The 16,847-nt window shown below is 37.1% G+C and overlaps 1 protein-coding gene across 3 annotated transcripts in view; it reads left to right on the top strand.

The window, feature by feature from the left end:
- The first annotated feature begins 9,904 nt into the window (after positions 1 to 9,904).
- The window catches only part of LOC100241105 (protein ROOT HAIR DEFECTIVE 3 homolog 2), a 99,577-nt gene continuing 92,634 nt past the window's right edge, over positions 9,905 to 16,847 (top strand). The window contains exons 1-2 of one of the 3 annotated variants that reach the window (XM_059740382.1): positions 9,905 to 9,984; positions 10,395 to 10,721. In XM_059740382.1, the coding sequence (XP_059596365.1) occupies positions 10,574 to 10,721 (148 nt within the window). In that variant the 5' untranslated portion in view covers positions 9,905 to 9,984; positions 10,395 to 10,573. Of the gene's footprint in view, positions 9,985 to 10,054; positions 10,722 to 16,847 lie in introns of those variants that run through there. The other 2 variants (XM_059740384.1, XM_059740383.1) reach the window with 2 other exon arrangements.

The following is a 16,847-nucleotide window of genomic DNA, read 5'->3' on the forward strand; positions in this document are numbered from 1 at the left end:
TTGGCGTAAAATCTTGTTGTCTTCTCTTTGAAGCTCATTTTTTGTGGTTGAACCAACAAATGACCTGTCAATGGGTGGAGGCTAGGCTACTCTCCCACTTCGTGTGACTATGTGAACATCTCTACGAGCGGGCCCGTAACCCTCAGGGAACAGAAGGAAAGGCGTCATGGGTGGCGCATGCTGCAAATACGCTGGTGGTACTGAAGGTCGTCTGGGAGTCTTATTTGGATTCAATCTGAATGGCCTAAGGACTTGTTGGTAAGAAATATATCCAATGAAGTCTGAATCCTCATACAAATTGATCGGCTGAGGTGCCTCTCCATCCCATCCCATCATAAATATCTCATCCTCTGCAAGCTCAATCAAATGTACCCCTCCTAGGGGTGGAGGTACGACTCTAGTATCGTGAGTGGGGAACGGGTCTGTGGTCACACCAGGCCACCCCAAGTCAACTAGGCCCTGGTCAATCAGAGTCTGAATAGCATGTCTCAACGCTGCACAACTGTCTGTGTCATGACCTACTCTCCGGTGGTAAGCACAATGAAGATCTACCTGATATCCTAGTGGGGTTTGCTGTGGCGGTGGTCTAGGCAATAATGGAGCAATCAGTCCCCCCTCAACCAACCTCTGAAAGGCTCGGCTCAAGGGCATCCCGAGCTATGAGAACTGTTTAATGGGCCTTGGTGGAGGCGGTGCCCTGTACTGATGATGGAACTGCATAGGTGGCCTCTGAGCCGTCTGAGTGGCCTATACTGATTGTAGTAGTGGGTGCAGATAAGCAAGCCCTATTGGCCTGGTAGGAACAACTGGTTTGTACTAATCATGTTGTACTGTCGGATAAGGAGTATCTAAAAACTGTCTCGGAGTCTGAGGGCGTCGTGGAGATCTGTGGCTCATCATGCCAATAGTACCAACGTCTGATGGTCTGGAACCTAACTCGGGTTTCTTCCTCTTTGAGTCAAAAGGGGAAGAGTTTGCCCATAATTCCCTGGCTATACCGTCCACGATCCCATAGAGAGCTTGTACCAATGAGCCAAAAACAGTCTGAGGAAAACCCATGAGATGTCTGGCAAATCGGGGCTGAAGGCTGCACATAATCACTTTGATTTGATCTCGCTCTAAAGGTTTGTCAATAATCTGAGATATTTTCTCCCTCCAATGGGATATGAAGGAAGTAACCGACTCATCTGGTCTCTGTCTAAGGGCCTCCAACTCTCTCCGTGATACCTCCAATACTATGTTAAAAGAATACTGTCTGAGGAACTCCTATGCTAAATCACTCCAGGTCTTACACTGTGAGGGGTCTAGTGAAGCAAACCAACGCTGCACTACCCTACTCAATGACAGGGGAAACAACATAATCATTTGTGCCTCATCTAGTCTGTGCTCATGCCTAAAGGCGTTGTACAACTGTAAGTGGATACAGGGGCACCCAATCCCTGTGTATCTCTTAATATCTGACATGCGGAACTCAACAGGCAAGACTGCAACTGGAAAATCATCATACCCATCCCAGCTCATAACTCCATCTAAAATGTGCAACAATCTCATCCTCTACTCAATCTTATCAATGCGGGCTTGAGTATCATCTGTAACCTGTGCAGGTGCCACAACAGAATGTGACGTAGTCTCAGTCTGCCCATGCAAAACAAATGCCCCAGCCTGTGGAGCTGACTAAACTGGTGGTGGTGGAGGCGGAGGAACCATGTGGTCTTGTTATATGGTATGGCTAAATGGTGGCAGTGGTGGTATAACAGAGTCATGTGGGGTGCTTCCCTGAAGCGGTATTGGCTGGGCTTAGTGCCCATCAATCCTCTGTCCCAATCCTAAGATGGCGTCCTTGAGAGATGCCATGGTATTTGTGATATCAGGTAGCTGGTCAACAATAGCATACTAGGGGTCCATATCTCTACGAACTGATGGTTGTCCTATTTGACTGTACTAATCTGAGCTTCTCACAAGTCTCCGTCCAACCCTGATCCAAGCTCCAGAACCCAGGTCGTACTCTCAATCAACAATCTTGTAATGAAAGGGAAGGTATTAGCCCCCTGTGACTATCGAACTTGAAATCAAACCACTAATATAATCCCACAAATAAATCCTCTAAGGGAATGAACTATCATGTGATGGCAACAACTAATCAATACATGACCTCATGTGCGGAGATGAAATTGTGACATGGCAATATCCTAAGGGTATAAAGTAGCTTTATAACCAATAACAGACGAAAACATGACCTAAAGACTAGACGATTGCACCCATAGGAGGTACGCAACCTAGAATCATAGCCAATAAACAAAGTGACATACTGGCCACGCATATATCCAAGAAATCCATCTCAAGGCTATACAGGTCTTCATTGCTCGGATATCCATCATCTCCATAGTGCTCCCAAACATCGATATAGCCCCTACGCTGGACCCCACTCCAAGCCCCTATCTTGGTCGAAGGCAAACAATTGGGAATGTTTCCTGCACAACTCAAGAAACCAATGAGGAACAGTCGACCAAGACTAGGAACCCAGATGTAAAAGGATACATGTGCGCCCCATAAAGACAAGCAACAAGCAGTCATGCAAGAGATAATGAGTCATGCAGCAAATAGTCATGCGTAGAGAGCTGTCCTACCATACACACAAACTAATCATCTATGCTTATCATGAATCATAAGATTAAACGCTACCAACAATGGATGACTATGTTATTACCAATCAGCTGAACACTCAGGCAACAACAAATCACAAGTGTGAAACAAATACCAACCAAGTCAGTGATCATCAGTCATCCAAGTGGCCTAAAAGTCCGTTAGTCAATGAACCATGTGCTCCAATATACCCAACTCAAGTTCAAGTTTGATCCTCTTATGAAACTAGAGATTCTGGGTTCGATCCCCAGCGGAGTCACCAATTTGTGGACCCTCCCCTAATCCATCGACTGCGTAACTCGCAAATTAAAACAAATATCATGGATTTGGAGAAAAAGTGTTTTTTGAGTTTTAGAAAATCCATCCCGACGAGGGATGGTTTTCATTTGGAGTCACCACTTACTTTTTATTTTATTTTTGAAATGGGGAAAATTAAGTAAGAACAAAAACCCCTCAATGACTCCAGTTAGGAAAAAATGGTCCGCGAAACTAGATTTTTGGGTCCGAGGATCAAGTTACCTATCAGGAAGGTACCTCTATGAGGTATCACCCCTTTAGGCTCGGAATCCGGTCTTTACTAGTGAATTAGGTACATTGGAGCATACGAGTCGAAGACCAGTCAATTTCTCCCTTGAAAGGGAACCATCACCTCATAGTCTTCCATGTAATCGCCGTGGAGGATGAGACCACTTTTGGCCATCTTGTGAGAAACAGAGTGAAGAAGAGAGTGATCGTGGGCACATGAGCTTTCTTTATGTAAGGTGTAGCTTATGGGACCCCTTTCAGTGTGTGGCTCTTGTTTCTTAAAATCCCATGGTGAGGCTGCTAAAGGATCATGGATGAAACTGTGACCAGACCTTGCGTTAAGAGGCAACTCTCCGGTACATGAAAGCTTAAAATTTTAGAGCAGGATTGGCTCCAATATATTCCTTCAGACCTGCTACTTGGCAACACAAAAGGAACAAAATTTTCAAATTTTGAATGGTGATTTTTCTTCCATGTAAACCAGCTAGTAGAAGGCATCTCTAATGTGTGTGTCACAAGATATCTTGCAGTGTTTGAAGCCATAGGGGTATATAACCTTTTGATTTCCCATGTAGAAGGATTAATTTTTGTTCGTCGATATCCAAATCTTGGAGGTCGCTTCTTATGCGTGGAAGGAAATTACAAGATTGTATATGTTCCATCTTGTCCACGAAACCATTGCCTTGAAAAGACAAAGTCCCTCTTTGAGTACCAACCAGTAAAATATTTTGGATTATATGTTCCGTTGACAATATCATGGTGCCCATCCAAAGAATCTATAAGCTCGAAATCAACCGTCAACATGTCCCACCCATATCTTTTGATGCCGATCAAGGTTTAGGAGCACTTCAAAAACAATATTTGCACTTGCATCAATAACACCAATAGATTTCATGAGGACACCTTTACCACTCTAAGAAGCAACAACATCCTCACAGATCTTAACACCATCAATGGTACTGACACATTGCTAAGAATTCCACATCTAGTCGTCTGTGTGTGTTGCTCTCTCGTCCTCCTTCAAACTCTTAGTGGTGCGTGATGGATCAAAATTTCAATGGTGCATGTGTGGTATGGTGGTGGTGCATGTGGGTGTGGGTGAGATGATGAAGGTGGTGGAAATTTGGGTGCGTGTGAGGAAGAGGTGCATGTGGGCCTAACAAGTAAGAAAAAAAAAACCTAAGTTTGAATTAAGGCCACCCAGAATCACAATGGGGTCCGATGAGTCCCTCAACCAAAGTCTCTAAGGTGACTTAGAAAAGATAAGCTACATGAGCAGTAATGGGCCACTAGGGAATTGTTGTAAAGTATCAAGTGAACACGTAATAGGACATGTGCTAATAGGACAAAATGGAGAGTTTATAGGTTTGTGATCAAAATGATGGGTGTGAATGAAATGGTTGGTGAACTACCAATCACTGTAGAGGGATGGCAACTTTAACTAATATGGACAAAGCTTTAGAATTAGTGAAGACTAGTAGAAGTGAACTACTCCTGCCTTAGTGTGTAGTTAGGATTGAGAGTGAAGAGTACGCTTTGTTGTGATTACGCACTTGAGGTGCACTTCCTCAAATATTGTGCACCTAGGGTGTATTGTCTTTTGGCCTTATGAACTTAGGAGAAAATTGTGCACTTTTGATGTGTTCCATGTGAGATTACTCATTTTTGGTGCTCTCCTTATAAAATTGGGCTAATAAGGATTGCACATCTCTAAGGGTGCACTAGCTAAGGTTGTGTTTGTCCAAAGGTGTGTTGTCCACAATTGCATACTTGAAAGGGTGCACTATTATAAATTGTGCATTTGAGGGTACTTTATGCTTATCATTTTTTGCCTTCTTTTCGATAGCTCAAAAGACTTAGAAAAACCCTATAATATGCTTCAAAATATACATTAGTGCAAAAATAAGGGTCCTATCAATAAACTTTGGTTAGAAGTGGATTTGAGGCTCCAACTTCATTACAATATGTTAAATTATCCCTATAGAAATGCAAAGTTTTGAGTCTTATAACTTTACAAAAGAGGATTGTTAAATGCCTCCATCCAATCTTCTCACACATCCACTTATCTTTTCTTTTATTCTCTTTCCTAAAATAAATTTTACATGTGAAATGATCAAAATATCCTTCAACCTCTCCAAACTCATCATCCAAAAACCTAAGGTTACGTTAGATTGGTCAGATAGAATAGGATATGTAACGATACTATATCTCATTAGATAGGAAATGCATATCCTAGGATATTATTTTCAATGGAATATGATATCTTTGGATATTAAATTCAATGGACATGGTATCTAAAGGTACCATTTCTAATGGAATATATTATGTTTTACTTATATTTAGTTTGTAAAATGAATAAAAATAAAAATAAGTAATATAATATAAATTTTTATTTTACAAAATAAGTAATATAAAAAAATAAAAATTGAAAAAAATAAATAAATAAATTTGTGATATACAAGATATGTATGTCCTACATGTTAGTTTAGAATTAATACATTTTATGTAGAATGCATATAAAAGAAATGTGGATAGTATACCCACTTATCCTATTCCATGTTTGGTTGAATATATGATATAATAAGTAATAACATAATTTATTTTATCATATCACCAACCAAACATGGGATAAGATAAGTTGTGGGGATTAAGCCCCTAAAAGCAAGACATGAAGTAACAAAGTTAGACTTCACATTCCTTTGCTAACTTTTTTATGCATTAACATTTATTTGAGCATTCAAACCCATATTATTTGCATTGCACATAACTTGGGTGCATTAGAAATCGCACAAAAGATACAAGTCATGGGCTCTTTGCAAGATGATAAGTTGTTCATAATTGGTTCATGAATTTAGGCAATCCAATAGAGACTATAGTGTACTACCTCGTAATTGAAATGATGACTTTTCTTGGCATGTATGGTTACATATTGGACAGGATTTACGGTGAATCATGATGTAAGGTTATTGGGTTGTCATAATTGGCTAAGCTACTATGTTGCATGGACTCCCAACCTTAAGAGAATATTGACTGTGCTGAAATTAATAAGTGGCTTTAACCTATTGGTGAGACCCTAAAGTGATCATATATTTCCTAATGATTGGATCACTATTGATGAAGGTTGGTGACATTAGGTATTTTCAATAGAGGCACCATGATATCTCATAGGATTGGGATAGTATGTTCACTTATGTGATCCAGAGGACATGTGATCATGAAATTTGTGGCCATAATAATTCCTTTAATAGAATTTGACATATGTTCCTCGAAGTTAGAACATGTCAATTGAATACAAAATAAAAGGATATGTAACTCAAGGATTAGAGAGCTAATGTTATGGGTTGATAGCACTATCTTGATAGATTACAAACACTAGTTCATAAGGAGCCTGCATGTAATGGATACAAGTCACAAAACTAAGCTTTGTCTCATTGTAATTTCAAATGATATTGGATTATAGTTGACTCTCTTTAGTGGAGTGTTGAGTCAACTTCAAAATTGGATTCTAAGGGAGCTAGAATTTTCCTATGGGCCCTAATGGTCCCCACTCAAGCTTCTAGTTCATGGAGGCACACACTTTAAGAGTATTTTGGATATATAATTCATAAATGTGCATAATGGCGTTTTGGTAAAAACATAAGATTGCGCTAGATCTTATGAATGGTCTTTTTCAATTAGGTAATTAATTAATAAAGCTCATAAAATATAATTAATTAATTAGGACCCGAGTGGGTTGGATTAGGTGACCTAAACTCAATTTGGGCTCAAGTCACTTAAGCTCATAAGGAAGCCTATATATGTTGGGATTAAGCTCTTAAAAGCAAGACATCATGTAACAAAGTTAAACTTCACTATCCCTAGGTTATCCATTTTCATGCATTGACATTGATTAGAGCATTCAACTCATATATCTTACATTGCATATGACTTGGGTGCATTAAGAGTTGCATAGAGGATACAAGTTATGGGTTCTTTGTTAGTAGATAAATTGTCCACAGTCAATTCATAGATTTGAGCAATCTAGTAGAGGTTGTAATGTACTACATCTTAATTAGAGAGATAACTTGTCTTGGTTGTTAGGATATGTTTCCCATGGTGAGTGCATTAGTGTATGTGATGCACATTAGACAAGACCTACATGAATCATGATGTAAGGCTATTAATTGTCATGATTCACCAAGTTACTATATTGTATGGACTCTCAACCTTGAGAGAATATTGATCTTTTAACAAAGTCAACAAGAGGCTTTGACCTACGAGTGAGATCGTAAGCCGATCATATATTCTTTATAGATTAGTTCACTATTAATGGAGGTTGGTGGCAACAAATATTCTCAATAGAGCCACCATAATATCTTCTGGGAATTAAGACAGTGTGTCCCATTAGGTGATCCAAAAGATATATGATCTAGAAAACTATGGTCATAACATTTCCCTTAGTGGAAATTTGACATATGCTCATTGGAATTAGAGTATGTCAATTGATCACATAATAAATGAGATATATAACTTACAGATTGAAGAGGTAATCTTAATAGGTGTAGTACTACCTTGCTATATTATGGACACTAGTTCATGGGGAGTTCGCATCCAAGGAATAGTAGGCTATGAACCCGAGCTTCATCTTGTTATTATTTTCATTAATGGAATATTAAATCAAGTTCAAAATTAGATTTTGAGGGAGCTAATACTCTTACATCCCAATGGTCCCTACTCTAAGCTCATATACCATGATAACATGATTTATGAAGGTTGGACTAGCTCTAAGTTTACTATTGTGCATAAGGATGTTTTGGTAATTACATAATGTTGCACAAGGAGTGATGAACAAGGTCTCTAGATTGGATTAATTTATTAATTAAATGAGACTATATGGTTAATTTATCAAATAGGACTCAATTTAGATTATATTAAATGGCCCAAGCCCATGTGGGCTTAAATCACTTAAACCCAGTAGGGGAACCCTATAAATACCCTTTTATGGGGTTAAGATTTCCTAATGCCTTTTGACTATTGTCTTCCAAATCCAGAGAGAAAGAGTTTAAGTATCCACCTTTCCAAAGTCTATTCTTTAGAGTGTCATGGACATGGTTTGAGTCACTGGGTGGAAGACTTTGGGTGTATGAGACCTCCAGAGCATTTAGACATGTTCTTCATTGGATGAATTTTAATCTAGGAACATCCAAATGACATGTATGAGTTTTAATCTCTAGATCTGTATTATTACATGGTTTTTGAAGCCATTTTTTTTCACTATGTTAGATCTAGAGATCCCTACAGATAGATACATGCACTCTCGAGTTGTGATTTTTGCTTCTGTAGGGTTTCTAATTGTAACTTGACTCTCAGATCTAGACTTAGTTTTCAGAGACATGTTTTTTCTTAAAAAATGAGTCATTCTTAGGGTTTTATTTCTTTCTTTTTTTCCTTTAAAAATAAATAAAAATAAGTTACGCATCTAACTTTTCCAAAATCAGTTTTTCACAATAAAAAACAAGTCACCATTGAGTGGGAACGTGCATGAAAAATGTTGGTGCATAGTGGAGCTAAGCTATAAAGAGTCTTTTGTTAATGTTAAAATAGTTGTCCAAGTAGAAGAGTAGAACAAGATGATCAAGACTCATTTTTCTATTAAGAGTACTCATTGACACAAGGATGAGAGCAATTACAAAAGGAATGAAGTTATGAAGAAGACAAGATGATTTCTTGAGTCAACTTTAACGAAAACACTTATTTATTCTTATTGATTGTGTAGTATTGAGAGAATTTGAGTCAAGTCGAATATTGTTGAGATTTTATGCAAATTATTTCTTTTTTATTTTTAGAAAAGTCAATATTTATAGCATTTGTGTTTTAATAAGTTACTTTTAAAGTTTTACTAGGATTAGGAAACTGTTGGTTTAAGGTTAATCCATAGAAAGAGATTAATATGAGGTTTTATGATAGATTTATATATATAGAGAAAGAGAGAGATAGAGAAAAGAAAAAGTAAGAAAAGATAGAAAAAAGATTGACAAAGGATATATTGAGTTTTGAATAGAGAAAGGTTGAGAGAGTTTGAAGTGTGTAATTGTGTTGTTTATAATTAATTTAATCTCCTTTTCCTATGGATATAGGTGAAATCACACAAATATTTCATCTTCTCTATTTTACTTTATTTTTCTTGTTGTGTTTGAATATTGTGATTTTTCTCAACAACTAGTATAAAGACTTCCACATACTCGACACCATCACCAATCAAACATGAAATAGTAGCTAACTCTATTATTTCTTCATTTTTTTCCATTTCCTTTCTTTTCTTTTCTTTCCTTTCAATCATCTTCATTTTATTTCTCAATTTCTCTCTCTCTCTCTCTCTTTTAATTTTTTTTTAAAATTTTTTACATTAAAAAATTTGAGATGTGAGACAAGTTGTTGCTTCTAAGATGATCGATTTCAAAGAAGATTATGAAGGGAAGGGAAAGAAAGAAAGAAAGAAAAAAAAAAAGAAAAATAGAGTTGGGGTTTTGGATATGGGTGCTAGATAATATTTTGAGTGTTTGATGTGTAAAATTCATTTTTAATACTCCTCAAAATATATATTATAATATTAAATTATTTACAGATTTTGATTTACCAAACTTATTAATTAAACTCAAAATTTATTTTTATCATATTCTTAAATTAAAATATGAAGAATGATTTAAATAATTGTTATATATATATAATTTGATTATGATTTGAATAATAGGAGAAAAATATTCTCTCTCTTCTTTGTGATCCCGTAGAGACGGCACTCGAGCTTTCCTCCGAACCTTCTCTCTCCTCTGTTTCTCTGTAAGTAGAAATCTATAGACCCATCCCTAAAGAAAACGCCAACTTTTTTTGGGTTCCCGAGAAAACAACGATAAAGGGAAAAGACTCAAGACATGCAAAACTTTTCAGTCGATACATTTTCATTGGTTCCTTATTGAAGTGAATTCTCGACTCGGATTCACTTCGACTAGAAACTTCATTCTTTCCTTTTCCTGCATTTTTAATTCAAATTATTAAACCAAAAACGAACCACCTGGTTTTCTCTCCTGCTTGGTTCGAGGAAAAGAAAAACTAGCAAAATGTAAAAATTGAATCTCAAGTGTCTTTGTTTCGTTTTATTGGTTTCTTAAAGAAGTGGGACTCGTGGCAAGAGTTGAAGCAGACTGAGCGACACGTGGTTGATTCTTTTCTTTTTCCGTCGTTTTTCTCAGCCACCGAACATTGAAAAGAAGTAAAGAAATGTGCAAAACTTGAGACGCAAGTTCTGTTTTGCTTTATTGGATTCCTACAGAAGCAAAAATCACAACTCGAGTTCAAAACAACTGAGCGACATATAACTATACTGAACTTCATTTCTTAGCAACCAAGGCGGTCTACTTCTTCGAAGAAGATGGAAGAGCTTTGTCACTCATTGCAACTGATTGACGGCAATGGTAAATTCAACGTCGCCGGTCTGGAGGAGTTCGTGAAAGCGGTGAAGCTCACCCAGTGCGGTCTCTCCTATACTGTGGTCGGGATCATGGGTCCGCAGAGCAGTGGTATGTGATAGTTTTCGCTTCAATTGAGCTTTTTGGGCCTTGGATTTTGAAATTGTATGAATCGATTGCTTTTCTGATCATATTTGAGATCAGAAAGTGGAATTTGGCTCGTTGGCTATGAGGCAGTGTTAGGTTTAGTATCTTGGATCAGAGTGCAAAGAAGGTGGTGAATTTTCTAAATTATTGCTGAAGAGTTGCCATTCAAAATTGGTTTTTCATGCAGTTGGAGAAATGTTGTTAAAAGTGCCTAAATCATTGTTTTGCAAAGTTTATCAAGGGAGGTGCTATTACCAGATACTTGTCCATTCCTTCCTCTCTGTCTGGTTCATTGCTTCCTCTGTGTGTTCGATGAAATGTTTTCAATGCATGAGCAAACACAATATTCTGGCAATAGTCTTTATCTTTATCTGGACAGTATGATTCAGTGCATCCTCTTCTTTATGCATGTATAAGTTGTTTTAGTTCACATAAGTTCTGTGTTCATTGCATTAATAATTTGGACTAATTAGTAGCGACTTCCCAAGCCTAAAAGGTTTGTGGCAACATTTCCAATTCTAAAACTGTCATGGAGTTTTGAGAATGATTTGCAGCATATCCTCTGTGCCAATAAAAAGAAAATGGAATTTTGAGAATAACACAACTGATAAGTCCATATTTTTCCTTCTCTCCTGCCTTAACTGCTGGTACTACCTTGTTAGTTCAGAACCACCTATCTTATGATCCTCATATAATGAGCTCACTATACTTTTATGCATTGGTTTGGAGATTTGATATGACTTGTTATTAGACTGTACACTGTGATATGAAGGATAATTTTAAAATTGCACCACTCCCCCCCCCCCCCCCCCCCCCCCCCACACACACACACACATAAATCAAACATCTTTGTTCTTGATAATGCTGAACAAATAAGAAAACACTGAGTCCCCACAAACATCCCACCAAATTTTTGTTCTAAGGGCATCATCCATACTTGAACTACTCCTAGATTAAAAATCTTGCTAGCTTTTTTGGATAGCTTTTGATAGCACACAGGCTCTTCTTCAAATATAACAAAAATAACCCCCTTCACAAGGTGTCTCTGCTAAAACCGTCCTAACCGTTTTCCTAAAAGAGCCTTTTTTTTTATTAGAAACAAAGTATTCATTGATAAGGATTTAAAAGTTCATGTGAAGGATGAGGAATCCTTCTCAAATATAAAACCTCTTGATCAATGGATAATTTTTCTCCTGAATATAAAAGACACCTATACCTCAATATAGTGTCACATGAAACTATGCAAAGGAAAAGCAACTCTACTCTCTACAGGGATCAATAACTCTATAAAAAAGACAGAATCTTTGCTCCACTCTTTGCTATTGTGATTCTTTGCTCCATGCTTTGCTATTTTGACTCTTTTGATTCACACATAGAATTCCAATTGAGCTGAATTACATTGAGAGGAATGCCCTTGAAAGTTGTAGTTTGTTGAGGGTCAAAAAGAGAAATAGAAATGAATTAAGTCCCATATCGATTTTTTAGTTCTCTATTTTTCCTAAAAAAGTCCTTGCATCTCTCAGCTGCCATACTATCTAGATTAAAGCTAGGCAAGCAATTTCCCACAAGATTTTGCCTTTAGCTATACTCCCCAAACCCCTAAAGGAAATAGTCATCATGCCACTTATGGTCCTAGGAGAAATCGAATCAAGCTTGGTTAGTCTAAATAGGCTATGCCATAGCCCCTAAGTCATGGGATAGTGTAAAAACAATGATCAATTGATTTCCCACTCTTCATACATATAGTGTGATAGTTAGGACCAGAGGCTTTCTATGGTTTTCTGAAGTGCAAAAAGTGATTGGTATGACCTTCTTGTTAGCCACTAGCCATGCAATGGCCTTAACCTTAGATGTGGCCTTAGATTTCGATAATAATTTTGCTAGAGGGAAATGAACAAGAGTGGTAGGTTGAACATAGCTAAAAAGAAAAATTTTACTTTAACGAGGTTTGAAGAAGATAATGACCAAGCTCTCACGTTAGGAACAAATGATGATGGGTGCATACGAGAGAGAGAGAGGACATGAGTCTTTCAAGGTCCTCTATTTCCAAATTAGTGAGGTTACGACAAAAGTTAAGGTTCCAACAAAATGGAAAAGAGATATTAAGGTTAGTTAAAATAGAAGAATTTCTAGCTATCACAAATATGAAAAGATTTGGAAATTGAGAGCATAAAGCTTGACCCCCCCCAACCCAAAAAAATAGGTCTTCCTACAAACGAATTCTTGCCCATCACCACCATAAGACAAGTATGTTTAGAAAAATGCTAGAAGACCTGTGCATTAGCCTTCCAATGGCGCAAATGTGACCACCTAACTAACATGTTGACATCCCAACCATTGAGATGAGTCCCATAGATACTTAATATTATTTTTTAAAATAAGAAATAAGATATGTACATATTTATATTAATGAAAATATGAGAAGGATGAGGAGTCCTCATCATGATTACAAAAGAACTTGATCATAATATGATTAACTTCATCTATTATACAAGGAGTCTACACAAAAGGTTTAGATGACAAATGTCATTTCTCTTAGTGCACGAGGCTTAGAAAGAGGAATCAAAATGAAGTAAATCCCACAACCCCTCTATTGTCCTCCACTTATCCTAAAAAAAGTCCATCATTTCTTTCTTGTGACACAATCTCAAGTAATATGTGACAAGCTATTTGTCAAAGGATCTTACCTCTACTTGAGTTCCCCAAACCCTTATATTAATTGATCATTATATCGCATATACTCCTAGGTGGAATCCAATTAACCTTGATTTGTCTGAATAAACAGTGCTAAAGCCTCAAAGTTGTTAAACAATGCAAAAAGAGATGATTAATTGATTTTCCACTTTGCTTACATAAAACACACCAATTAGGCTTAAGGGATTTAAAAGGTCTTCTCAATTGTAACATGTTGTTGGTATTTACTTTCTTGTGTGTTACTTACCAAACAATAACTTTAACCTTAGATGAGACTTTAGATTTCTTTATAAATTTGGTTGGGGAAGAAAGAACAAAATCCGATGTATTAGACAAAACCATGAAAAAAGATTTGACGATGAGTAATCTTGAAGAGGTTAATGACCATGCTCTTGCATTTGGGGTAGATGAAGACAATTGCACACAAGTGAGGGATGCCATAAGTCTTTCATGATCCTTAACCTCTGAATCCATAAGGTTGCGATGAAAATTAAGACTTCAAGAAAATAAAAAAGAGTAAGGATAGTTGAAATGGTAAAATTTTTTACTGTGACAATTCTATAAAGACATGAAAATTGTGAACATAAAGGTTGATTCCCCCACCACAAATCCTCCCAGAAGAGAATTCTCACCTTGTCAACCACCAAAAAACGAGTGGTACCTGAAACAATTTGGAACACCCATATAAAGGCCTTCCAGGGACACCTACATGACCATTTGGCTATAATGTTTCCCATCCATTAAGATGGGTCCCATAAATGCTCAAAATAACCTGATGCCAAAGACAATAACTTTCCTTAAGGAACCTTAAAAGCCATTTCCATAAGAGAGCAAGATTCCTCAAAGTGATCAATCCAAGTCCTAGACTTTCATACTCCTTAGGCTTACACACTAGGTCCTAACTAATGAGATAATCATTTCTACCTTCCCCAACTCCTGACTAGAGAAAATCTCTTTTCAATTTCTCAATTTTTTTTTTTTTAGTTTTTTTATTTTATTTTATTAGAAACAAACATATGTATTAAATAAGAATAAATAAAACATGAGAAGGATGAGAAATCCTCCTCATGAAATATAGACCTAATAAAAAAGAGCTAAGAAAACCTCCTCTATACAAGGGGCTATACAAAACGTACAAAAGCCTATACAGGTGTGACAACTCCTAGTCCTATAGACCCTACCCTAAGAGGTGTAAATCAACAACCAACTAAGCTAAATTACACTCAAAGGATAAGGTTTAAAAAAGTCTGTACAATAAGCTTAAAAAGAAACAAAGAAATGAAGCGCATCCCACATCATCTTTGGCGTCTTCCAAGTGTTCTCATAGATCCTAGCATTCCTCTCTCTCCACACAATCCACAACAAAGAGAGACACACGATCCTCCAAAGAGTCTTGCCTCTAATAGAGTTTTTAAAACACTTGAAAGAAATTACCATCATATCACGAATACTGTTTGGCTAAACCCACGCCATCCCCGCCTATAGATCCTATGTCACAATCCCAAAGCAATCGAACAATGTAAGAAAAGATGATCAACCGTCTCACTACTCCTCCTACAAAGAATGCACCAATCGGGACTAAGTGTTTTGAAAGGTCTTCTCAATTGTACCATGTCATTGGTATTTATCTTCTTATGAACCACTAACCAGGCGAAAGCCATGGCCTTAGAGGGGACTCTTGATTTCAACAAAAAATGAGCTGGGTAGAAAGGAGTAGAATCTAAGAAATTGGATAAGACTAAAAAGGAAAGATTTTACTGAGAAACCTCTTGAAGATGACGGAACCCAAACTTTCGCATCTGGAATAGAAGGAGTCAAATGAACATGGGAAAGTAAAGACATTAGTCCTTCAAGATCCTCAATCTCCACATTCGTTAGATTGCGACAAAAGATAAGATCCTAAGGTGTAGAAGTATCATTACGCAATATGACTGAAATGGAAAGGTTTTTAGTTGTGGTGATTTTGAAAAGTTTTGGAAATTGTAAGCATAATGGTTGGTCCTCCCACAACAAATCTTCCCAAAAACGAATTTTGGTCCCATCACCCACTCCAAAGCGGGTGTGTGTAGAGAAAACCTGGAGAATATGTGCAATGGCCTTCTAGGGGCAACGATGTGACCATCTGACTATATTGTTGGCATCCCATCCATTGGGATGTGTCCCATAGATACTCAAGATAACTTGATACCAAATGGAAAAACTTTCCCGAGGATACCTTCAAAGCCACTTTCTTAATAAAGCTTGGTTCCTTAGAGTAATTTTCTCGAACCCTAACCCACCAAACTCCATAGGTCTACATACTATGTCCCAACTGAGCAGGTGCCCTCCCCAAACCTCGACCATAGAAAATCTCTTTGTAATTTCTCAATCCTCAAAGCTATTGAAGTTGGGATCTTGAAAAGAAAAAGAAAGTAGCTCGGGATTTCTCAATCTTAGACACTAGAATCTTGAAAAAAGATAAAAAAAAAAAATAGTTAGGGATGTGGGACAAACATGTTTGAATTAGAGTAATTCTACCTCTTAGAGACAAAAGGACCATTTTCCATCAATTCAGTCTTCTCGAGATCCTATCAAACACTGGGTCTCAAAACGCAACTACCTTTGGATTTTCCCTAATGAAAGACCTAAGTAAGGTAAAGGCTAATGTGAGACTTTTCATTTAAGCATTAATGCCAACCTGATAATCAAATACTAACTTATGTTAATTCTATATAGAGTGCTCTTGTCTAAATTGATCTTTAACCTTGATAATTTCCCAAAAACCAATAGGATTAGTTTAAGGTTTTGTAGATCTTTTATAGAAGCTCTCAAGAAAAAATGGTATCATTTGCAACTTGTAAATGAGATACTCTAGTTTTATCCTTACTCACTAGGAATCCCTTTACAAAATTGCTCTCATCAACTCTTAGCATCATTCTACTTAATACATTGATTGCTAAAGTAAAAAGAAAAGGGGAAAGAGGCTCTCCTTGTCTTAAACCTCTAGTTGCCTTGACCCATCTTTTAGCATTTCCATTCATCAAGATTGCTAAACTTGTTGAGGATTAACAACCCCTCATTCAATACCTTCATCTTGTATTAAACCCTTTTCACTCTAGTACGTGATCTAGGAAATCCCAATCGACATGATCAGAAGCCTTCTCAAAATCTATTTTGAAGACTACCTCGTCCCTTCTTAAACATCTTTTCTCTTCTACCACTTCATTAACAATCAAAATTGCATCCAAAATTGGTTTGCCCTCAACAAATGCTCCTAGGAAGATGTGTATAGTTTTGTGGAGGACTCTTCTAATTTGCCTTGATAAGACCTTAGAAATGATCTTGTACAAACTCATAACCGGGCTTATAGGTTTGACATTTGAAATTTTGTTGGTTTATCTCTTTTCGGCACAAAGG

The sequence above is a fragment of the Vitis vinifera genome, chromosome 10 (genome assembly GCF_030704535.1).
Source record: "Vitis vinifera cultivar Pinot Noir 40024 chromosome 10, ASM3070453v1".
Lineage (NCBI taxonomy): Eukaryota > Viridiplantae > Streptophyta > Magnoliopsida > Vitales > Vitaceae > Vitis > Vitis vinifera.